General features: G+C 39.3%; 2 protein-coding genes across 2 annotated transcripts in view; one reads left to right on the forward strand and one right to left on the reverse strand.

Moving 5' to 3' along the window:
* Nucleotides 1–13,896, reverse strand: part of EHHADH (enoyl-CoA hydratase and 3-hydroxyacyl CoA dehydrogenase) — a 70,371-nt gene extending 56,475 nt beyond the window's left edge. Inside the window, exons 1-2 of the mRNA XM_067034162.1 lie at nt 13,524–13,896; nt 272–816 (exon numbers count right to left, since the gene is read on the reverse strand). Coding sequence (XP_066890263.1) covers nt 272–345 — 74 coding nt within the window. The 5' untranslated portion in view covers nt 346–816; nt 13,524–13,896. The remainder of the gene's footprint in view (nt 1–271; nt 817–13,523) is intronic.
* A 24-nt stretch (nt 13,897–13,920) lies between these two features.
* The window catches only part of MAP3K13 (mitogen-activated protein kinase kinase kinase 13), a 170,278-nt gene continuing 158,661 nt past the window's right edge, over nt 13,921–25,537 (forward strand). Inside the window, exons 1-2 of the mRNA XM_067034160.1 lie at nt 13,921–14,004; nt 15,795–15,921. The gene's annotated coding sequence lies outside the window, so the exon portion shown is untranslated. The remainder of the gene's footprint in view (nt 14,005–15,794; nt 15,922–25,537) is intronic.

Raw genomic sequence — 25,537 nt, forward strand, 5'->3', positions numbered from 1 at the left:
ACGAAGGGAGCACGGACAGACCCGATCCGTCCCAGCTCCTCCGCTTCGTAGCCATCTGTCTGCCTCTCAGCCTCGGTTTCCTTACCAGTGAGAGAGTTCTCTGCAAACAGGAACTGAGCTATCCAATGTAAAAGGCCCTGGCATATGCCCAGGTTTAATCAGTGTCAGTGTCTCCGTTTAAACCAGCAGGGGAGAGTCAAAGCCTCCACTGCAGGCAGGCGGTTAAGACCCTGCTCGCTGTCCCCGGGCTGAAGGCGGCCGAGCCCGTTACCTGAGCGCGTTGACAGGCGGGTTTCGTAGGCGGATCAGCGCCAGGCAGTTCTGCAGCCGCGTAAACTCAGCCATGTTTCCTCAGTCGCCAAGGTCGCCTCAGCTCACGGCCCCAGGGCGATATCACTTTCACTGGGCGCTAGGCCGGCCCCGCGAGGAGGGGCGCCCGCTGGGCCAATGTGAGCTCGGCACCGCCTCCCGCCCCCCGGGCCGCTCCCGGGCACCCATGCCCATGATCCATCCCAGACCTCCTCCTTCCCCGGACCACACCCCCGCGCTCTGCAGATCCTTGTCGTCTCTTCCCCTTTGTTGGCTCTTGCCCTGCTCCCAGCACAAAGTAGATCAGGGAGGCTGATGGAAAATGAGTGGAACTGCCAGCAAGTCGAGATTTGCAAACCGTTGCCCCAGAGGGGCTGGCTTCTCTGGACAAGTTCTAGGTTCCCTAAGTTAGTGGAGCTGTGTCCTCATCACAGTTTTCATCTTCACGATCCTTCTTAACAGGGACAGATATCTGGGATCCTGACAATTATGTGATATGACACACACCTGGAACACACAAAATACACAAATCATGCATTTCACCTAAATGGGTATGGTACTAATATCAAATGTTTACAGAGCCGTCATACAGCGACCTAGTGAAACCTTCAACTTTCCTGTCTGCCCAATCCTTCCATTTCTTTCTTCTTCTGCCATTCCTAAAGATTGTGATTTCTAATACTTCAACCATGAATTGAGCACCTATTATGTGCTAGGCTGTAGGCAGGAGACTAAAGATAAATAAAGCCTCGTTCAGGCTGGGACAAAGTTTTTAAAGATGCAGTTGGCCTCAGACGTTCTCCACAGTCCATCAAGGGGTCAGAAGGCAGTCTGGAAGTTTCAGAGGAAAAAACAATGGAGCAGTTTTATTCACTAATGTTTCACCAATTTTAGCAAAGATTAAGGATTATTTTCATAGATTTTGTTTTACCTGTTGAAAATAAAACCAGGTTCCTATTCCTAGGAAAGTACCCATTGCCCTGAAGCCCTGAAAATAAGTAGAGTCAGAACCCATCTAATCCGTCAAGGACAACCTATAAAGGACAGCCCCTCATTTTTTTTCTTTTTGGGGCTGCGTTGGGTCTTTGTTGCTGCACGTGGGCTTCTCTAGTTGCATCGAGTGGGGGCTACTCTGTTGCGGTGTGCGGGCTTCTCACTGCGGTGGCTTCTCTAGTTGCGGAGCACGGGCTCTAGGCACTTGGGCTTCAGTAGTTGTGGCACGTGGGCTCAGTAGTTGTGGTTCACGGGCTCTAGAGTGCAGGCTCAGTAGCTGTGGTTCGCAGGCTCTAGAGTGAAGGCTCAGTCGTAGAGTGCACGGGCTTAGTTGCTCTGTGGCATGTGGGATCTTCCCAGACCAGGGATCAAATCTGTGTCCCCTGAATTGGCAGGCGGATTCTTAACCATTGAGCCACCAGGGAAGTCCCAGCCTCTCACTTCTGATAGCCAGCCAATCACAAACAGCCCAGGGCACACGCCTCTGAGTGCCAACATTCAACATCAACCAGCCTCTTACAAGTGGCATCAATCTCTACTGCCTCTAAAATTCACCAATCCCTGGATTCAACCTTGCCTCAAAACTATATGTAAGATCAACAGTCTGCTCTGCTTGGAGAGACTATGTATGACCAGCACAGCTTTCCCTTACTCTAGGAAGTAATAGATCCAGTATTGTCTTTTCAGATGTCGGCCTCTAGGGGAACAATTCTGCTGTCCACCCTAACAACTTTGAGGACCTCCACAAAGGCCATGTGGGCAAGGCTTAACAGTTCTGAAATTGCTCCAGAAGGAAGTGGAAATCAGCATGGTGTGGAGCCGTTTTGAGGCATTTTTTCATCTACATCTTGGAGTCAGCCACAGGTCATTTCTCATCTATCTCCCTAGTTTCATTTGAACACAGAACTTTCTGCCTTGCACCTCCCTCCCCTTAAGTACAGCTGCAAATTTCTGTGTAAGTCTATAAAACTGCTTGGCCGTAGTTTATTATTTTTTTATTCTATTTTTTTTTAGTGAAACAAGTAAAAATTTATTAGGAGGAAAAAAGTACATGTGAGTAGACACACACGGGCGGGCTCAGAGAGAGAGTCACGCCTTTGTGTTAGTTTAAATCACTTATATGGGGCCTTTCTTCTGGGTTTCCTCTGGCCAATCATCTTGCTTTGCCTGACTCTGAGTCCGTATTTGGCATAACTCAGGGTCCTCCCGTGTGCGTGCGCACCTCTTAGCCAAGATGGATTCTAGCACAGAACCCTATGGGAAGGTTGACACCACGTATTATGGGGTGATGCCCCCTCCCTTTTTGGCCCCCAAGGAGTCTTTCTACACATGGGTAGTCGGGAAGGTCTCCTTGACCTCAAGAATGAGAAATATCTAGTCTCTTTATCTTTTATCTGGGCAGGACTCAGCTCCTCCCTGCCTTGCTTGGCAGTAGTTTAGAGTTGGCTCCTCAGCAAGGCAGGGATTAGTGTGAGCAAGAAAGGTCCCTAGTGGGCAAAATTGAAGAGGGCACTCACTCTCAGTTTCATGCAATTGCTGACCCTGCCCTGCTCCTCAACAACAGCCATCCCCACAGTTCCTGCAATCTGTCATCCAGCCCCTCCTGTTTGGTGTCATACTGTGGGACTTGGGCTGCAGGTAGCAGATACCATGCTGATCTTTCTTTCTCTATGTAAATAATAAACTGTCTAAATCTATCTGGACTCCTTACAGGCCCAATCTATGGCAATGTAGCAAGCTAATATAACAGGTGCCACCATGATGTTGTTTACAGACCACTTGACCCCTTGACAGTCTCTTGATCATTGTGATGAACTATTACATTCTTAAATTGTCTTCTCATTAGTTCCAACAAGTGCTACTTAACAGGATGCCATTCCTCTTGACTACCGCACTTCCACATCATTTGCATGTTACTGCTTTTGCTTGTTAAATATGTCATTTTCATTGCAGTCATGGTGTTGCAATTCACAAATAGATCAGTTGATTAGGACTTCCCTGCTGACACAGTGGTTAAGAATCCGCCTGCCAGTGCAGGGGACACGGGTTTGATCCCTGGTCTGGGAAGATCCCACATGCTGCGGAGCAATTAAGCCTGTGTGCCACAACTACTGAGCCTGTGCTCTAGAGCCCGCAAGCCACAACTACTGAGCCTGTGTGCCACAACTACTGAAGCCCACACGCCTAGAACCTGTGCTCTGCAACAAGAGAAGCCAACAAAATGAGAAGACTGTGCACTGCAACAAAGAGTAGCCCCCGCTCACTGCAACTAGAGAAAGCCCATGTGCAGCAATGAAGACCCAATGCAGCCAAAAACAAGAAAAAAAGAAAAAGAAATATATTCAATGGCCATCATTAAAAAGTCTACAAATAACAAATACTGGAGAGGGTGTGGAGAAAAGGGAACACTGCTACACTGTTGGTGGGAATGCAAGTTGGTGCAGCCACTATGGAGAACAGTATGGAGGTTCCTAAAAAAAAACTAAAAACAAAGTTGCCATATGATCCAACAATCCCAGTCCTGGGCATATATCCAGACAAAACTATAATTCAAAAATATAGATGTACCCCTATGTTCATAGCAGCACTATTTACAATAGCCAAGACATGGAAACAACCTAAATGTCCACTGACAGATAAACGGATAAAGAAGATGTGGTACACATATATAGTGGAATACTACTCAGCCATAAAAAAGAGTGAAATAATGCCATTTGTGGCTACATGCATGGACCTAGAGATTATTATACTAAATGAAGTAAGTCAGAAAGACAAAGACAAATACCGTATGATATCACTTACATATGGAATCCAAAATATGACACAAATGAACTTATCTATGAAACAGAAACAGACTCACAGACAGAGAACAGACTTGTGGTTGTCAAGGGGGGGCGGGGGAGGGTTGGATTGGGAGTTTGGGACTAGCAGATACAAACTGTTATATAAAAAAATGGGTAAACAACAAGGTCCTATTGTATAGCACAGGGAACTATATTCAATATCCTGTAATAAACCATAATAGAAATAATTTTTTAAAAGAAGTATATTCAATGTCTTGTAATAACCTATAATGGAAAAGAATCTGAAGAAAATATGTATATATATATAATATAATGAATTACTTTGCTGAAACTAACACAATATTGTAAATCAACTACACTTCAATTAAAATAGTAGTTCATTACAGCTTAAAAGAAAAATATAAGAATGTAAATATAAAACCTTTATGTACTAGAACGTGTAAATATATACTCATGGTAAAACAGAGCTAGCTATCTAAACTTGGCTTTCCCTGCATTGGTGATCTTTTAGCTATGGAATCAAGGTGTGGTGTTGCAACACTTCATTTGATAGTGACATGAAGCCATCAGAGCAGACTGCTTTGGTAAACCAATCAGTTTTTTCTGGAATGAATGCAAAATATTGCTTTCCATCTGGAGTGATAAAATCTCTCACATGTTCTCTTTAATGTCCTTTCCCCCCTCACTGTGGGATACAAACGGACACAAGCCTCCCGGGGAGGATAAAGCCACAGAAGCCGGACTTCTCAAATGATTCTGTAAAGGAGAGCTGGCCCACTGACTGGAACCAACATGGACTGTTACTGGCTAAAGAAAGAAATTTGGGTCTGTTTGTTAAAGACTTTTAACCTATTGTAACTAATATAGTGAAGAAATGGGCAGTGAGTACACACTTCCACAGTGAAGTTGGCTGACACTTGAGGACAAAAGTGGTCATATTAGTGTCTGAAATGAGAGATGGGATAAAAATAATTTCTTCACTATACCAATACCATCAGTAATGATAATTTTTATAAATTCAAGTGGCTTGCTCAAATTCTGAGCCTTGGAGATACGCCCCCCCCACACACGCACACACATATTCAGTATCTTAATAAGATAAGCCATCAGGATTTCTAAAAAAGACCCAGCTATGGAAAAAATGACTCCGTCACATGTTAATCATTTTCACCAGCTGAAATGTCAGAGATCAACGATGTACTACCAAGCATATTTAAAGATCACACCCATGTGCTGCAACAAACTTTGAGTTGAATGCAGCCAAAAATCGAAATGAGAATTCATTCACTGCTATCTCCCCATGTTTCAGCCTCAGCTTTCCAGTGGGCTCTGCTTATCACTTTAGGTTTGCAAATAGTTTTTCATTAAATGCCATCTGTCAACTTCTGAACTGAAAATCATGTACGAAAAATGTCCCTTCTCAACAGGATAGCACCTTTTATGACACTCCTGGCATTCTCTGGCATCCAATTTCATTTCATGTTGAAAGTGCAATTAGGCTGTAGTTCACCGTTGTTTTCTCAGATCTTTCTCCGGATTTCCCACCATATCATTTTACCGAAGAGACTATTTCATCTGCTAATAAGAATCCTTTTCAGATTTTTCTGACAAACTGGCACCATTTAGAAAAAGGCTACATATATATAAATTTGAGAGCTGCTCTAGCTTATTTAGTCTAATATTCTCTCAAATATAGGAATGCCTCAACAACATTCCTAGCACAAGATTACCCACCTCTCTTGAATGCTCTCAATGATGGGGAGCTCAGTACTCTGCATGGTAGACATTTTTGCTTGCTAAAAATTTGCACTATTCCTTAGGACTCTCCACTCCCTCATTCTACTTTTGATCTCAAATGTAATTACTCCATGATTCTACTTTTGCTATACACTGTCTTCCTTTAATTAGAACAGTCTTTCATCAAATACTTAAATATGCTAACAAGTCTGTCCCAGCCTGCTCTTCTTAGCTCTTCCTCAGGTACCACCATTTCTCATATGAGAAGCAATCTCTAGTTTCTCACTACGTGGGTTGTTCTGGACACTTTTCATATTTGTCAATGGCAATGTATTCTGCACCTGTCATCAATCAGGTGATATTCATGTTCCCTTAACTCATGTTTGTTCTTTTTTCTGATCCATAAAAACTCTTTTTCCTTTTAAATTTCAAGTGATGTGCTCTTTTCTTCAAAGGATAATTAACTTTTTATTGAGATAGAACTCACATACAACACAACTCACCAGAACAATTTAAGACCACAAAAAGAAACACTGTATCCATTAAGTAGCCACTTACCATTCCCCTTTCCCCTTATCCCCAGCAAACACAGATCTACTCTAATAGAGACACTAATCTGTCTCTGTGGGTTTACATTTCTGGACATTTCATATAAATGGACTCACACAATATGTGGCCTTTTGTGTCTGGTTTCCTTCAGTTAGCATAATGTTTTTAAGATTCATCCATGTTGTAGCATATATCAGTACTTTGTTCCTTCTTATGGCTGAATATCCACATTTTGTTTATCCATTCATCAGCTGGTAGATATTTGGGTTGTTTCTACTGTTTTGGCTACTATGAATAATGCTGCTATGAACATTTCATGTACATGTTTTAACGTAAACTGTGTGTTTAATTCTCTGGGGTATATACCTAGAAGTAGAATTGCTTGGTCGTATGGTAATTCTATGTTTAACTTTTTGACAAACTCCAAACTGTTTGGCACCATTTAGCATACAATACATACAGCAATGTCTGAGGTTTCCAATTTCTCCAAATCCTTAGCAATACTTGTCCATTTTAAAAATTATTAAGCTAGTTGTGTTTTCTTTTCAATTTTATTTTTTTTATTATTTATTTTTGGCTGCATTGGATCTTCATTGCTGCATGCGGGCTTTCTCTAGTTGCAGCGAGTGGGGGCTACTCTTCATTGCGTGCGTGCAGGCTTCTCATTGCGGAGCACAGGCTCTAGGCACGTGGTCTTCAGTAGTTGTAGTGCATGGTCTCAGTACTTGCAGCACGTGGGCCCTAGAGCGTGCGAGCTTCAGTAGTTGTGGCCCGCAGGCTCTAGAGCGAAGGCTCAGTAGTAGAGTGCACGGGCTTAGTTGCTCTGTGGCATGTGGGATCTTCTTGGTCCAGGGATTGAACCCGTGCCCCCTGCATTGGCAGGAAGATTCTTTTTTTTTTTTAAAGAAGATGTTGGGGGTAGGAATTTATTAATTAATTTATTTTTGCTGTGTTGGGTCTTCGTTTCTGTGCGAGTGCTTTCTCTAGTTGTGGCAACGGGGGCCACTCTTCATCGCGGTGCGCGGGACTCTCTTGTTGCAGAGCACAGGCTCCAGATGCACAGGCTCAGTAGTTGTGGCTCACAGGCCTAGTTGCTCCGCAGCATGCGGGATCTTCCCAGACCAGGGCTCGAACCCGTGTCCCCTGCATTAGCAGGCAGATTCTCAACCACTGCACCACCAGGGAAGCCCGGCAGGCAGATTCTTAACTACTGCGCCACCAGGGAAATCCCAGGCTAGTTGTTTTTATATTGTATCTTTCTTTGTTACTAAGTGTGGTCTTGTCCTTTTTGAGTGAATACATGTTGAGAATCTGCCTGGCTTATGAAAAGCACTCAGTAAAAATAGTCATGCTGTTAGATATTATTAGTATTATGTTCCTTTGAGATGAGTCGAATTGAATTGTGTTTTTCCTCTAGGATTATATTTCCACCTGCTTTGAATAGCAAACAGGCTTCAAACTAATATACTATGCACTGTTAAGGTCAAAGTAAAACAGGTTGGCACAACTCATACCTCCACTAATATAATCATCAAATGTTCTAGCAACTAGTATTTATTTCCAGGATTTCCCATCAAAGTGCTTTGATTTTAAGCCTGGAGATTGTGCTGACGTGATTATAGCACTGAGAAATCCCAAGGAAAAGGAAAGGGGCCAGAAGACTAGGAATGGGCAAATGTTTTGATTTTTGAGTAGGCAAAAGATGTTGTTGACTGGTGCATTTAAAATCAATACCTTATGAAATTTTAGAATAATTCATTAAGGAGATGGTTTGTGAAAAGGAATTTGTGATCATCAAAGATATACTGTGTTCACTCACTAACAACAAGTTATGCCAAATTAACTTCATTCCAGTCTTTGAGAGGATTAATATATTGGAAGGCCAGAGAAATGTTGTACTGAGATTCCTGGAGAGATTTAACATGGTTAGATCATGGAATCCTTGTGAATATGATGTGTGTTACTTGATAACTGTGTTTTATGAATAAATATTTGACCAATCATATTTTTATTGAGCAGTTATGTGTCCTAGGTAGTTAATGTAATGTGAGCAAAAACATACATGGTTCCTGCCCTCATGTTCCCTGCTTCATAGTATTATGGAACAGTAGATCTTAACTGAGGGAGGTGGGGGGGAGAAGCATGCATTTTGAAAATGCAAACATCTGGCACACCCTTTGGGAGATTCTGATTCTGGGTTAACTTAGCAATTTTAAAAAGCTCCCCCAGAGAATTTTAATGCACATCCTTGGTTAAGAAACTCATGAGGGGGCTTCCCTGGTGGCGCAGTGGTTGAGAGTCCGCCTGCCGATGCAGGGGACACGGGTTCGTGCCCCAGTCTGAGAAGATCTCACATGCTGCGGAGCAGCTTGGCCCGTGAGCCATGGCCGCTGAGCCTGCGCGTCTGGAGCCTGTGCTCCGCAACGGGAGAGGCCACAACAGTGAGAGGCCTGCGTACCGCAAAAAAAAAAAAAAAGAAACTCATGAGGGAAGCTTCGAGTAGTTTGCTACAGTGTTTTTGACTTGATTCTGCCTTGAACTATATTATTTTTCAAGCTGGGCAATTAATAATGTCAGAATAATTTTATATATACATAGTATATAACTGCTCACATTATAAAATTAGAATTAAAGAGGGACACTGTTGAGGAATTCTCCTGCTGCTTTGTACTTTATCCACAGATTGGTACAGTTGAATTCTAGATGAGTTTGTGTCACTGAGACCTAAAATATAGAGCTGGCTTTGTAATAGTCATTGGTGCTGTTCACAAACATTCTAGTTTTCTCCTCTTCTTACCCACAGTAGCATTGCACTTCCTGCTCGCTGGTGAGGTCATGTGACATTGCTGTGGCCTATAAAATGTGAGCAGAAGTGGTGGAAGCATTAAGTTAATGCCTGCTCTACTGGAACCCTTTTTCCTCTGGCTTGGCTACTGAAAATGTTCAAAACAGTAGTTGCACAATCAGCCTAGGTTCCTGAGTGACTATAATGAACAGAGCCTCTTGGCACACCCAGGGTAATCTTGTAGCATGAGTAAGAAATTAATCTAAATTGTTCTAAGACATTTAGGTTTGGGGGTTGTTTACATCCTGCCGTATTACCCTGTCTATCCTAACTGATGCAGAATTCTAGGGCAAGTTTGTGACAGCGTGACATTAATGGTGACTAATGTAAAGCCCTATGCTCCAGTTAAAATGATAAAAATTATAGAGTACCCAGTCCATAAATTAATGTATATTTTTCTCTTTTCTAGCCTGAGAATCATCCTGGAATTATTGAATGTGTGTCCATACCCTCTGAGAGTGTGCACTGTGTATTCATGTGAAGATGAGCTGCCACGGCCATTTTGCCACCTTGAGGGCAGCTGACGGTAAGCTAAAGGAGATGCTACTGAAGGCAGAGCAAAGGGGCAAACAAATAGGGGTCTTGAATGATATGATTGAATTGCTGGAGCAACTAACCCTGATGCCTGTCATAAAAGTCTACTTACAGAAGTCAATTCACCCCCTATTGTTTAACCCAGTTTCTGCTGTGTTTTGTGGAAAATGCAAAGATGTGCTGCCAATTCCCCCTCGAGGGAGGACTTGCTGTGCAGCTCCTGGAATGTGGTCAGCACGCATCCCCCAGCTGTCAGCTTCTTCAGGGTCTACCTCAGCTGCAGAGATCCACCTCGCTTGAGATTACAACCTTTCTGGGGCAGACTGCATCCGTTATAAAGGGATGGCCATTTCAGCCTGACACAAGATACTCTGATGGGTGACACCCAGGAGGGCTGAAGAGTCCTTGGACTTGAATACCAATTCAACTTCTTTCTCTGACCAAGCCTGCTTTCATCCATTCCTAATAAAAATCTTTCTCCCCATCTCCCTATCAGTGTCTACTTCCACAAAACCCAGTCTGTGACAAGTTTTCTGTAACATCAGGCAAAAGCAGCCTAATTGAAATTCAGTGGGGTAGTTTGAATTTGGTCTTGTCTACAGGAAGGGAAATGCACTCATGGTTTATCTTATTTTTAACTTTGTATTGTGGAAATTTTCAAGCATACACCAAAAAATAGAATATAATGAAACCCAATCTACCAAAGTTCAACAATATCAATATATAACCAATCTTTATCATCTGAACCCTCACATATTATTTTAAAATAAGTCTCAGACATTACATTATTTAACCATAAATACCAGAGTGCACTGGTTTGAGATGCAAAGCAATGCCTTTTTTTCCATTCCCCTCCCAACTCAACTCCTATCTATTGTTTCATCTTTTCTTCCTCTTCCCAATGCCACCACTTTTAAAAGAGCAAGTATTTTAATAGGAGAAAGGGGCAGTATTAGTAGGGGATAGAAGGGTCCAGAAGTAGTCCTGGACGCCATTCTTTTTTTATTTTTTAAATATTTATTTATTTATCTTTGGCTGCATTAGGTCTTCATTGCTGCGTGCCGGCTTTCTCTAGTTGTAGCGAGCAGGGGCTACTCTTTGAAATGGTGCACGGGCTTCTCATTGAGGTGGGTTCTCTTATCGTGGAGCATGGGTTCTAGGCACATGGGCTTCAGTAGTTGTGGCATGTAGGCTCAGTAGTTGTGGCTCGAGGGCTCTAGAACACAGGCTCAGTAGTTGTGGCGTACAGGCTTGGTTGTTCTGTGGCATGTGGAATCTTCCTGGACGAGGGATCGAACCCGTGTCCCCTGCATTGGCAGGTGGATTCTTAACCACTGCACCACCAGAGAAGTCCCCTCTTTCTTTCATTCATTCAACAAACATTTTAGAACTGTCTTCTCCCAGAGTCTTGGCATACTCAATATTTACCAGTATAGATGGTTATTCAGATAGGTGGTATAATAATGTCTTTGGTTAGAGAAACTAACGAGAAAGAAAGAAAGGGAGAAAGGAAGTAAGAGAGAAGAAAGGAGAGGGGAGGGGGGAAAGCAAAGCAAAGCAAATAAGCCATCTAGTGGTCACAGTGGGAGATAGCATGTGTTCTTTTTTCTAGTAGACTAACACAAGGTTTACTGGAGGTAGGACCTTGAAGAGGAAATTAAGGCTAAGAGGTGAAGTGATTTGTTAAAGGTCGCATGGCTAGTTAATAGCAGAGCTAGGCGTAGAACCCAAACAAACTGACTCTAAGACCCGTGTAAACTGTGATTGTCTGACTCTTAAAAATGTGGTTTGGGAGTTCCCTGGCAGTCTAGCAGTTAAGATTAGGCACTTACACTGCTGTGGCCTGGGTTCAATCTTGGGGAACTGAGATCCCACAAGCCGCGTGGTGTGGAAAAAAAAAAAAAAAATATATATATATATATATGGTTCAAATGATTTAAAATTTGATTAAAACATTTTATACTTATTTTTATCAAGTTATGGTATGTTGGTAGCAAAGGGGAAAAAGCACATTGGTTGAATGAAGGCACTAGATGGACCTATGATAACATTAACATGGAATTATTTTTTCATTAAAAGGTCTGTCTCCCTCACCATATAGAAAGCTCCTCAAAGGCAGGGGGTTATTTTATTCATCTTTGTATCCCTAATGCCTGGCCTGGTGTCTCTCCTGAACGAGTGAATAAATGAATAAAATTAGGAGGCTTAGACTTTAGAACTGACCGCCATTGTCTAATTTTGTGACTTTCAGTAAATTATTTAGTTCCAAAGGTCCACAGATTCATGAAAAGTATCATTGACCTTTTTTAATGATGAAGTTGGAAGAAACCTTAAATTTCATCTATTCCAACTATATTATTCTATGGGTCTATGGGATTACCTGGTCATTTGGAACACAGACTCATAACCAACATTTCAATAATAATACCTATTTTAGCTTTGTCATAGTCCTAAAACAGAATCTGAATAAGAGAAATCGTGTCCAATAGAGAAGTCTAAATAAAGTTGTGCCATGTTATTGGCAGTGTATTCAGAGTATTTATGTTTACCCTCAGGAACTGCTTGAATCTGTTACTTATGCCTGTCCAGCCAGTTAAAACTGAAGGTAGACCTCACAGGAATTGATACTTAACCCTTCATTTCTGGGTAAATATAAGAAATTTGCCAGGGGAGAGGGGGCTACGGTGTTTGAAATGAACCCAGCAGTGGCAAGACCAGAACATTCACACGATCATCAGAATCCTGTGGCAACTGCTGGGTTCCACTGCTCTTGTCTCTCTTGGACTGGGATTTTCCTAGTCCTTTTCACTTGAGAGTGAAGGTCTTGCAAGTGAACCTGCTTTTATCTTATTAACACCTTGAGGCATATTTTGGAAATGGAGGAAGGTAGTGAGTATTTTTAGACTCTACTTCTGGTCCTAGCCCTGCCATTAATTGTGACTTCTGGTCAGTTGCTTCTCTGGATCCAATTTTCCTTACCTGTCATCAAGAGGCTGACTAAATAATTATCTCTAAAGTTCTTTTCAGTGCTAACATTCTGTGAATTTTTTTTCTTCTAAAGATAAATCCTCAGCTCAGCTGGTCCCATCTGTTTTTTCCTGGGTTGACTCTCTTCCTCCCATAATAATTCACTATGCATCTTCACCTTTTTGAGGGCAGGGCTTGGGTTCTACTCATCTTTCCCTCAGTACGTAGCACAATAGCCAAGCAGGTGATTTCAAGGAGCGTCGAAACTGATTCTTTTTTTTTTTTTGCGGTACGCGGGCCTCTCACTATTGTGGCCTCTCCCGTTGCGGAGCACAGGCTCCGGACGCGCAGGCTCAGCGGCCATGGCTCACGGGCCCAGCCGCTCCGCGGCATGTGGGATCTTCCCGGACCGGGGCACGAACCCGTGTCCCCTGCCTCGGCAGGCGGACTCTAAACCACTGCGCCACCAGGGATGCCCGAAACGGATTCTTATACAAAATTCCACCTTTGTCTGGAGAAGCTCACAGTTCAGAAGTATCAAGCATCATTAATCACTTAATTAAAAGCTGAGGATAACAGGAAAACCGGTTCCAAGCTCCTTTCCCATCTGCATGTTCCAACAGGAAAACAGAGAGCGTTTGTAATAAACACTCATTGAATGCTTTCACTATGCCAGCGCTTTCCATGTATTATCTCAAGTAATACACACCAACCTTATATTCTAGGTACTAATATTATCTGTTTCACGCTTGAGGAAACGGACACAGAGAGGTTAAGTAACTTGCCTAGATAATACCGTTACAAGTGAGAGGCAGCATCACTTGAGCAAGATTGAGAAAACCTTGTGATTCTCCGAGCGGCTTGACGAGTCCAGAGAACACTGATGAGTTCAAAGTACAGAAGGAGCTTCAGAAGGAAGTGATCGTCTAAGGGAAGGCTGCAGAAGTTGGCAAAGAAGTTTGAAAAAAAAACAAAACCGCTCTTCTCCAGGATGGGCTACATAGCCGGAGTTTAGGAAAGCAAGCAGAAAAATCTGCGTAAACAAGGCCGGGAGAGCACCTGGATCCCAGGGGAACCGAGGAACAGGCCGGAAGTTGCGTCAACTAGAGGCGTCAGGTGCTTAGCGGGACTGCGGGGCCGGGAGGAGTTCGGGCCGGACGCGACACCCGGAAGTTACGCCCTGAAGGCGGTACCTGGTTGTGGAGGGCGTCGTGATGGGCGGGGCGGGGCGTCCGTGGTCATCCTGGAGCTATGGATCCCAGACAGGTAACCTGCGGGCCGAACCTGGACCGGGGCAAGGGTGAAAGTTGGGGTTAGGGGCTCAGATTGCTCAAAGCTCCGGCGGGGAAACATGGGTCTCGCATGAGGTGGGGTCTGGAGGAAAGGCTCCTTGGCGTGGGACTCCCTGGAGAGACAGGGGTACGAGGAACTTTGGGAACGGGGTCGTGAGGGCCGAGGTCGTTGAGGAAATACACGCCGAGTCTTATAGGAATCGGTCATGGCTGGGGGTAACAGGCTCATGAGTGTTGGCGCTCGGGGGTGAAGAGATGGAACCTGGGCACTGAGATGAGCTGACCTAGAGTTCATTTCCCTCCTACTCCGTCCCCCATCCTGTTCTGCTAGTAGGGCACAGCGACATCGTCTTTTCATCTCTTAATCCAGGACAGTGCTTTGCCACTATTAGGCATCTTTAGATGCTGTCAAATGAATGAATTAATGAACGCACGAACCCAATTCTGGATCAGCTGGGGGAACTTCTGAACTTCAGTGCTTCTACTTGTGAATGTAGAAGTGATGCCAGCTTAGTTTGCTAATCAGTGGTTTTGAGGATGTCAGTGCAGTAGAGATTCGGGATATTGTTGTTATTGTTTTGTAGTTATTGAAATTTAGAAATGTGTCTTAATATTTTTCTCTGGGGTGGGTAGAAAGGAAAGGCTATCAATATGGCTTTTTTTCAGGTTCCTTTACTTTTCTGGGAATGACTTCCAGGTGAATGATACCAGGCAGGAGTTGGCTATCAAATGATAAGCTGCAGTTGTAGCACTGAGCTTCTAATTAGTGTTCTAAGTGCTTTCTTTTCAGTAATATGAACCTGCTTTGTTTTTCGTAATGTTTTCTTCCTTAAATTGAGGTATTTTTACATTTGAGATGTAAATGAGAAGTATTTCATAACAAAGATGAAAATAGTAATCTATAAAAATCCAGTCAGAGGTTTCACTTGATGGGTACACAAAATGTTAACTCCTTCCAAACAGTTGTAGGAGGCTTCCAAAAGAATTCCTGAAGGTTAGATTGTTTCCTTTGTAAAGTGTTTGTTTAGGTGTCTTGAATGGAATAAAGAGTAGGCATAGACCTAACGAACAAGTAGTGTAACCAGATTCGTTTTGGTTGTCAAATGGGAAAAAAGTGCATGTGACACATCAGGCTTGTAGTAAGATCTGGGCATGAATCACTATCTAGATGCAGTGATTGATCTAGATCTAGGGAGGTGATTATATGTATGGGTTTCATGCTATCAAATGAGATAGTAGCTCCTAAGTGGTTCTAGAATGTTATTATTAGATTGGTTATAATGGAGTAGGAAAACCTGAATTTAAGGCTTTTTGTTTGTTTGTTTGTTTTACAAAGAAGAAACTAGTAAGCATTTTTAGATTTAACAGTCTAAGCTGTTCTTAAAAATATGTTGGAAAAAACTAAAAGTAGGCATGTGAATACTTTATTGAAGACGTCTAATTTTTAAAAGTTTGCCTGCCTTTAAACCTTGTTTCCCAATTTCTAGAAACTGTATCCAAATCATCCCCACCTTTGTGTGCTCTTACTATGGTGCCACTTTTAGGATACATAAAAATTTGGTGCCTCTAGATTTGTATTAATATTAATGTCATAAAGTCTAATTTTGCTACCTCAATGTGCTGTTCAATGTCATGTCCACTGGTTTTGCACATTTAAATGCCTATATTCATAATAATTATTATAACTTATAATTTATTATTCATAATAAATTGGTATCCAAGTGGTAACTTGGGTATGTACATTGACATTCTTGAGGTTTTCAGTTTTGCAGAACTCTGATATCTGTGGATGCTAACATGGACTTCATTTAAAGAAACCCACGGACCATTAATGGACAAAAACATGAATCAGATTGTATTTTGGCATTCAAATCCTAGCACTTTGGGAAAGGTAAGTTTTTAACTGTTTTATGTTAGGTGAGAAGTAGCCCTGGATTGGTCTAGAAAATTGTGGGATTCTGATTGAAAATATAGGCTGAATCTCTTTAAATTATGTTTTAATCTGGACCTTCCAAAGAGGTTTGAGCTTTATTCAGTATATATGAGGCAATTACTATTTCTCTGTAAAATTGATCAGAAATTAAAGAGATTGACAAGATATTTTATTCCTGGAAGATTATTGCTCTGTTTTCTTTGGGGAGTGAGGGCGAGATCTCCTTTCAACAATTTTAGAGCCTGGAGAAGTATATCAACCCTGTAGGTATGGGACCTCAAGCAGTCATTAGGTCATCTCACATCCAGGTTTGGCTCTGTAATAGTATATGTCCCAAATCTAGCCAATTTTATTTTATGCCTTAGGTTAAAGCAAGAAAAGAAGCCCCTAAATGTCTTTTTTTTCTTTTTAAATCCTACCTTATTTATGCTATTTTCTTTTTTTATTTTTTCTTCTTTGTTCTTTTAAAAAATATCTTAGATGATTCATTCTCCAGGCCTTTTATCTTTCTGTCCCAGGGGTAAAAGTTCTCTCTTTCTTCTATTTTATCTTTCCTAGTTGAGGAGTTTTTAATTTTCAAAACTTTTAACTTCGAACTTTGCAATAATATTAGGCACCTTTTAATCACTAATTATTAAACTTACAGTTTTTCCTGGTCTCCTCTGTAGATAAACTGGCTTCTTGTTTAGAATTTGTTCACTTCTAAAAATAGACTGTGCTTCTAGGAATTCATCTTTCAGATATATTTGCACTTGCACACAAAAATTTGTATTTAAAGATATTCATCACCATATTATTTGAAATTAAAAAAACAACAACAGCAACTAGAAATAACCTAAACATCCCTCAACAGACATCTGGTTAAATAAATGCCTTCATATAATGTAGTATTTGCTGCTGTTAGAATGTAGATCCATAGGTGGAGATATGGAAAATCTCTAAGATACATTGTTAACTGAGAAAAACAATGCAGAATGGTATGTGTAGTATGTTTTCATTTGTGTTTTTAAAAGCATATATTTCTGTATATACTTGTAAAATTTCTTCAAATCCATATAAGGAACTACTGACATAGGTACCCCCAGGGAATGAAACTAGAAGTCTAGAGTAGGAAGAAGACTCATATTTTTTCTGTATCCTCCTTCTGATGGATTGATTTTTTTTTTACTATGGACATGTTTTTATTTTTATAATACTAAGAAACAAACAGCAAGGCTTTAGGCTAATTATGGGAGCCCACTATTATTCCTTATGACGTTTGTCCTTATGATTATTTGCACTGTTCAGAAGGAGTGGGGTTGCACAAGTGAGTTAAGTTTATTTCAGAGCTGCATGAAAGGTTTGGTGATATTTTAATAGGTTTTTAACCTTGACATTAGATTATTATTCGTAGTAAGAATTTGTGAATAAATTAGGTGCTTAGTGTTGCCGAATTCAGTGCTCATACACAATTCATACTGTGTGGCTGACCTTCCCAGGTGATAATGGATGTTGTTACCTTTGTTTGCAAGCTATGTTCATGTTGCTTTGGCATGGTTCTTCTGAGCCTCTCCTTATTTCTGAATGGGACGGACTTTTTTTGATTTGAATTACTCTTCAGCAATTCTACTCTTTAAACACATTGTTATTATTTCACTTTGTTCTTGATGTCTGGAACTGGTCTAAGACATTTCAAATAATGGCTTGTTCTCTCTGTTATAAAATCAGGAAGCCAAAAAGATAATTTAGATATATTTGGATAATCTCATTCTATATTGAGAATATTACTTTGAATTGGCTGATTATCTGCCTTGGAACTCAGCAAAAATTTCTGGTGACTTTTTACTTCTCTAGCTGTCTTTGTCTCTCCACACTTTCATTGGGGGAAATTTGGAATAACAGTAGTAGGTCAGTAAAATGAGTTATACAAGAAACTTAAAGATATAATAATCTTCATTTTGTTAGTGGAGGGATTTTATTTGAAACTTGCTTGAGAATAGGCTATGTAAGATACATACCTGTATGATACCACTATCATATAAAATACATGATTGTGTATCTTGTTTAAAGCAAAATGAAGGTCACTAATCTAGGGGCTGAGTCATGATTAATGGAATAGAACAGGTTATGGTATGCCAGGTGTTTTATACCACACTTTGGCAGACTGTTTTGCATATAATCATTTCTATTAAATGATGCTTTGCTTCTTGAGATCTGTGGGACTAATCACTACTGGCCACCAGGGGGAAACCACTGGGCAGGATGCCTAGAGTGGGACTTCTTATTCTCGCTAAGAGAATGGATAGCAACGAATTGAATCCAAGGGTAGACTGTGTTTTCCTAAGTCAAGATGAATATGGTAAAGGTGACTTATAGATGAATGTAAGTTATATGTAGAGAACATAGAATTGGGAAGATACCTCTGTGTTTGTGTATGTACATAGATGTACATAGATGTACATAATACAGTATATATTAAAATGTGTATATATATTTCACATATTTTTTATACATATTTTTTTTCACATACATTTTATGTGAAAACCACAAATTCTGTAGAGGAAGATATCCAGCTAATGCAAGAGAAAAAAAAAATCAGAAGTTTAAGGCCTCAGAGCTAGGCCTGTTATGGGGTAATTCATAATTGTTAGAACATCTTGAAAAATTTTGGAAGTTTTAAGATCATTCACAGGGTCCAAGTGATGTGAAGGTAGACAAAAGCCTGAGAATGAGAAAGTTAAAATCTAGTAACATGCAAGATATGGTTATGGGTATTTTTTAAGATTCTGTTTTGTGGCATTGTTTTGGGTGGGGGGAAAAAGAAGGAAGAACTGAAAAGGTTATTGCTGTTCAGTTGGAATTGAGCTAGGTCCCTAAGCTTTTCGTGGCATTCCAATTGTGTATGACCAAGATGGATTAACTAGACCCATTACCTACAAAACAATCAGTTTTTGTGTATTAATTATTAGAGAAACCTTGAAGAACAAGAGAATTGTTTTTAATCAATTTTGTAATTATATAAAAGGACAACTGTGATGTTCTAGGCTGAGGGCACTGGGACTACTTTGTTCAGAAAATGGAAGACTTTGGAAGAGTTGGAGAAACTCCATAGGAAGAACACTTGTTCTCTGGTATTTGAGGCCAGAATTAGTTCTAAATGAGAGAAGGTATAGATAGAACTAGTCACAGTGGAGCAGATTGTGTCAAGAGGCAGTGAACTCCAAGTCATTAGGGTCACTTAAGCAGAGTTTGAGCATTGGGAATGTTGTAGAGGGTACTTCTCATTGTATGGGAGATTGTACCAGATTATTATTAAGATATCTTTTAAATCTGAAAAAAATTTTATAGTGCAATAAAGTGGTTTATTATAGTATGTGTATACATTCTGTTATCCCTGTATCTAAATACTGAGAGCTAACTTATCTACCAGTCATTCACCCACCAGCTTCAGGTTACTCATAACCAGGAAATAAAACTACCTGAGCTCCCAAATTATAAGACACAAAATCTATATGCCTTTCTCAGGTCCTTACTCGGTTTAATTACATTTAGGCACAGTTCTAACATGCTTAATTAACTGGTATCTAACTCCACAGTGTACTAGAAGCAACAAATCCTGAGCGGGCTAAGTGCTCCTATTAGAGGCAGGCACATTGACAAGTATGGACAAGAAGGAAGTCAGAAAGCCAACCAACTAATTTTAAAATTGTAGCACCTGGAGCTCTTTTGATTACATGAGAGCACCTCTGTGGTCATGGATATTCAAAATGATAACCCTGACTGAACTTAAATAATTTATGTTCAGTAGTTTCTATTTAAGAATACCTAAATTTTAGAAAGATTTCTTCCATATATTTAATAACAAAAGACAGATTATTTTGGCATTTGGAGAGAGTACCTGCATTGTACAGTGGAAAGAGCAAGGACTCTAGAACAGGTAACACAGATTTGAATCTGGGCTCCAATATCTATTAGCTGTTCTACTAATTAAGTTTATTATTCATCCTAAGCCTCAATCTCTTTATCTATAAAATAGGAATTTACTGAAGAGTAAATGTATTGTAAAAGATTTGCCTATATTAGATGTTAATTAAATAATAGCTATTATTATTTCATTATTACCATAAAGCCTACTCTACCTTGAATTTTTTTCTCTTCAAATAGAGCAAAAACAAACTTATCTAATAAGTTTATTGTAAGTATATTGTATATATTAATGCAAATAATGGTGATGACGTGCTTAAAAAACCTTTTTTAAAAAATTGTATAAGTAATCCATGTCCACTTTACAAAAAATAGGATATAGAAAAAATATATGTGTATATCCCCCCAAAAGGAGTAGAGTCACCTATAATCCTCTACCACTATTAATATTTAAGTGGCATGCTTTATTTTTAAACTGCTTTGATATTCCTATAGGATGTCACTTCTGAGTAGTGACATCTGAAACTGATTCTACATTACTACTGTTGGGAAGCTTAATCACTATACTTTCTAATCAGAATATGCAGTGAAAGATTGTGACATGGCACAATGCTGATTTAAAGAAAGCCCTAGTTCTGGAAAATTTTGTGTAATGAAACCAGTTTTGTAGAATAGTGTGTGTAGTTTGGTGCTGTGGAGCTGGAGGGCCTGAGTTTGAATCCTGACTCCACTCTTTACTAGCTAGGTAAACTACCTGAAATTGTTTAACTTCTCTGTACCTTGGTTTCTTCATGTGTAAATTGGGGATAATAGTAATATCTAATTCATGGGATTGTTTTGAGGATGAATGAATTAATCTACCTAAAGTGCTTAGAGTAGTGCCTGGCACAAAATATAGACTCAGTAAATATAAATTGCTATTATTATTACTAATTTTTAAAAGCTTAATTTTTTCTTGGAAAAAAAGCAGGTTTATGGGAGCAGATAAAGTAAAAGAAACAAGTTAGAATGAACACAAATAGTCAGTGAGATTTACTGTATATTTTTCATTTGAGCTTGCAAAGTGGTCTGAATTTTTCCATTCTAAGGCTTTGTTAATTTTTCTCCCCGTTTAAATATTTTCAAACCATGATATTCCTAATTTAGCTTCTTTCTCTACCCCACAAAATCAACTTCATTTTATGCTGTCTCATCCAACAGATAATTTGGCCATGCTTTCAAAAACCAAAAGCCCTTTAAGACAATCAAATATGAATAGCAGTGAAAGAGATTCAGGAAATTATCATTAAATCAGTTTATCTGACTACAGCCCATAGTGGTTCTGTAAGAACTTTAAATTCAGTTGCAATTTGCAGTGAAGAATAATCAAAGTGATAGACCAATGAACATATTTGACCAATGAACATATTTAACCAATGAACATATTCACTATGTCTTTTTACAATCTTTCTTTCCTTTTCTTATTTATTTCTTTTTGTTTTCTTTTGTTCTTTCAGCATAGTATCTAGTGATTGATTAATTACTGATCAAAGAGTTACAGCTTTTCAAAACCCTTAAAAACTTTTATTAGACTTGCTAGTAGAATTTTTTTGTGTTTTGTTTTAAAGCATCCAGTACAAGTTTTTGAAGACCCTGGGGCCTACCATGATTACACATTCAAGATTTGAGTTTGAATGACTTCATCAAGACTTATATCCTCTTCAAGAGCCTCAAGTCTCATCTGTATTAAGCTCTCCTTTGAACTCTCTCACAAAAATAAAAGCTTAAAGGGACTAAAATCCATTAATACATTCCATTTTATATCCTTTTCTCTGATTTCAATTTCCTTAGCTTTTAGGGTCTTTCATTATTGGTTTTGTTCCTTTAGACTACAGCCAAGGAATCAGTGCTTTCCAAAAGAATGTATGTCCTGTGGCCATATGTTTTCATCGGTAGAGAAGCATAAACTTGGCATGATAAGTTTAGAATCAGGTCTTTTGCTGTATCTTATAAAAACTTCAGTCAACACAAAGAAAATGAAGATGAAGTGGTAAAAATATTTAAGGTCAGATTATACTCTCAGAGGCTACATGGTTTAGGGAAAAGAACCCTCAACCTAAAAGTTAATGGTTCTTATTCTCTCAGCTCTTGGGCCTAGGAAGGTAGGTGATTTAAGAAGAATGAAAGCATGTACCTGTCCAGGCTGGATACATGGTAACAAGGTTATGTTAATTTTTGTTTTATTTGAGTATATAGAATACTCCAGTGGGCTAATTCTAAGAGGGAGGAAGACTATAAATTTCCCTAAAATTATAAGTTAGCATTGATAATGCTATAGAGCAGTTATGTGTTATAACATACACCTGGTTTGCAAAATTTGTTTACTAAGTTGCGGCCAGCATTTTTTTTTTAATGAAAGTACATAGAACAGAAAATTTTACAATTCATCCCAAATGGTAAGAGTAAATATTGTTTTAGTCATATATATATATATATATATATATATATATATATATACACACACACACATAGGTATACATATATATAAATGTATGTGTCTGTATTTGTGTACTTGGTCATTAAATAAAATGCACTTTTCCCTTTGAGTTGTAGTCGCTGATCTAGGAGTATCATTTCAGTATTAATCCCTTTCCATGCATTTGGATTCTAAGGAGACTCAGTGTTTCTCTTCACTTCATACTGCTACTTGTGACAAAGGAATGAACGGTTAATATCAGTTTGACTTTGGTCTAATTAATGACCTATTCTTTAGTTCATAGCACAAAGAAAACCTATAGGCCCTAAGGGTATTTTATTTAATATTCTAATACCATCTACTCTCACACCCAGACCATTATAGCATTTAAGGTTGGTTTAACCTCATACTAGTAGAAAGATGGTATTAAATGTTTTCCCTTTAAATTTTTTTTTTTTTTACTTTTATCTTTCTGGACTAATAAAAACAACTCCCGCTTAGTTTAGCATTGTTTGAGGACTCAGTGGAGATAGGTTCCAGAGAAAATAGTTAACATGACTGGGAGTTTGATGGTTGCTAGAAGAGAAAATGCCAATTTATCTTTCTGAGTACCTAAATTATCTTTAATGATTTAAGATTAAATAAGCCACTGGCATTAACTTATTCAACTGTTTCCCTAAAAACAGTGTTCTCACTAATGCAAATTGCAACTAAGTAATTATTTGCAATTAGCATTAGTTAAAACAGTGTTTTTAGGGAAAGATATCCACTGTTTTGGTGATAACATTAGTTAGGAATAGGTGACTTTTACAGTATCCATGAACAATAGGTAATGGCTTCTTCTTCCAAGGGTTGCACATTACAATTCATTGGGGAAGAACTAATTCTTTAGTGCTTGACTAAGTTGTAACCAGCATTTTTTTTTAAATGAACATACATAGAACAGAAAGTTTCACAATGCATCCCACGTGGCAAATGTAAATATTGTTTTAGTTCTCTGTCATCTCCTAACAGTCCCAGACACCCTGGTCTTCTAGCTGATCCTCAGAAAGAAAGCTTTCTTCTGCTTCAGAAACTTTGCTTCTCTGCCTGGAACACTCTTGTGTTAGATATCTATGTGGCTTAATCTCTCATCTTCAGATCCTTCAGGTCATGATATGTCACCTTCTCAGTAAGGCTCTCTCTGACATCTTATTTAAAACTGTAACCTCACCCCACCCCCCATGGCATCCCTATTCCCTTTCTCTGCTTTACTTTTCTCCATGGTACTTATCTCTGACTGACATCCTATTCACCAGTGTTTTTCCCAGCACCTAGCACAGTGCCTGACACATGTAAGTGTTTAGAACATATTTATTAGGTGAATGAATTTAACTTGTATTCACAGAGGTGCATATTTGGGACAATGAGTCCTATAAACCGAATTATGGGGACCTAATATTTTTAAACGACTTTAAAAGATGAGTTAATTAAATTTATTTATAGCTTGCTTTGTTCTAAATATTTGAAGTAGCTTCTAAAAATGCATATAGTGCAAAGGGATGAAGACATATAAAGAGAAGAAGACAAAGTGAATGTAATAGTAACATTAAACTAGGTAAAGTTAATGTATAGAAGGGCCTTCATAGTGACTAAAGGCAGATTGTAAGTTTGACTAAAGAGTTAGCTTGCTCAGAAATGATAATTGGACTCGAATCATGAACTTTGTCCTTTGGCACAGGTCACAGACATTTGAGTCTTATGTAGGGACCCAGAAAACCTATTTGGTTTAACTATAAGAACTTGTGAGATTACTCTTATAGAAAAAACTTGCTTTCTGTATTAGGAAATTTCCTACTGGTATAAAATGTACACAGTCTGTCCATAATAAAGCTTCTGCTGTGTCTGAGAGATGACAGTCATAGCTGTCAGCCTCTGCTTCTGTTGTGTTTAGGACATTTCCAAGGTTGATTCAAAGTTAGTAATCGGATATTTTTGAAAGTTTGCTGTCAAAGATACCAACGAGGCCATCAATTACTCTAATTTCTCCTACTCATGAGGTAGTATGAGATTCCAGTGGTTGTGGCTTCCTTTTAAGGTAGATAATTGGAGGCTTAGAGTTACGTTTTTCTTTTTGTGATATATGCATATATCAAATTATTGTGATCAAATTATTGTGTTGTATACCTTAAACTAATGTAAGGTTATATGTCAATTATATCTCCATAAAACTAGGGAAAAAAAGAAGTTTTTGTACAGTCAACCACTGAATTGGGGTGGAGGATTGGGAGTTAAGTAGGTGAATTAGACTTCAAGAAATCTTTCACCAGTATATTGGGTTGGCCAAAAAGTTCGTTCAGATTTTTTTGTAAGATGAGCTTTTTGGCCAACCCAATAGTAAACAGAACTAGAGCTACCTTGTGTACATGTGAAGTTAAATGGGACATTATGCAGTAAGACATGTCTTTTTTTTTTAAAGATTTTTTTTTATGTGGACCATTTTTTAATAGTCTTTATTGCACTTGTTACAATATTGCTTCTGTTTCATGTTTTTGTTTTTTGGCTGCGAGGCATGTGGGATCTTAGCTCCCAGACCAAGGATCTAACTGGCATCCCCTGCATTGGAAGGTGAAGTCTTAACCACCTTGACTGCCAGGGAAGTCCCAAGACATGTGTTTGTGTTCATGAGAAGTATACTTCCTGAATTCTGTTTTGTCTTTTATTGTCATTTAAAACAAATAAATGAAATGAATGAAAACAAAATAAAACTGAGAATTGTGGAGATAGTGCAGGCCAGAGATAAAGTGGGGGATGTGAGTGGGGGTGGACTGCAGACCTTCCAGTAAACTTTGCCGTGCTTCATTAAACAAAGCTGACATTTTGAGGCAAAAGGAGAGAATATTTAGCTTAGTGGTGTTCCATTGGCAAAATGTGCTTTTATTTGACTTTTTCTTGCTTGTACCTCTCTCCTTTCTATCTTTGACCTGGAGATAAACAGTAGTTTATCTGTTTATTTGGATAGTATTTTATTTGGAAGTCAAATCTTCTGCCCTGCCCCGTTTTTCAGGTTGAAGGATGGGAACTAAATGAACATTAGACTTTTAGGGAAATGATGAAAACATGGATTTTAAAAAATCATTTATGTTCCACATATTTCAAAGTCAGAATATGGAGAAACTAATAACACCACAGAACCATTAAGGTGGACAATTTGCATAAAGGGAAAGTAATTTTACC

This window comes from Kogia breviceps, chromosome 5 (genome assembly GCF_026419965.1).
Source record: "Kogia breviceps isolate mKogBre1 chromosome 5, mKogBre1 haplotype 1, whole genome shotgun sequence".
Taxonomy (NCBI): domain Eukaryota; kingdom Metazoa; phylum Chordata; class Mammalia; order Artiodactyla; family Physeteridae; genus Kogia; species Kogia breviceps.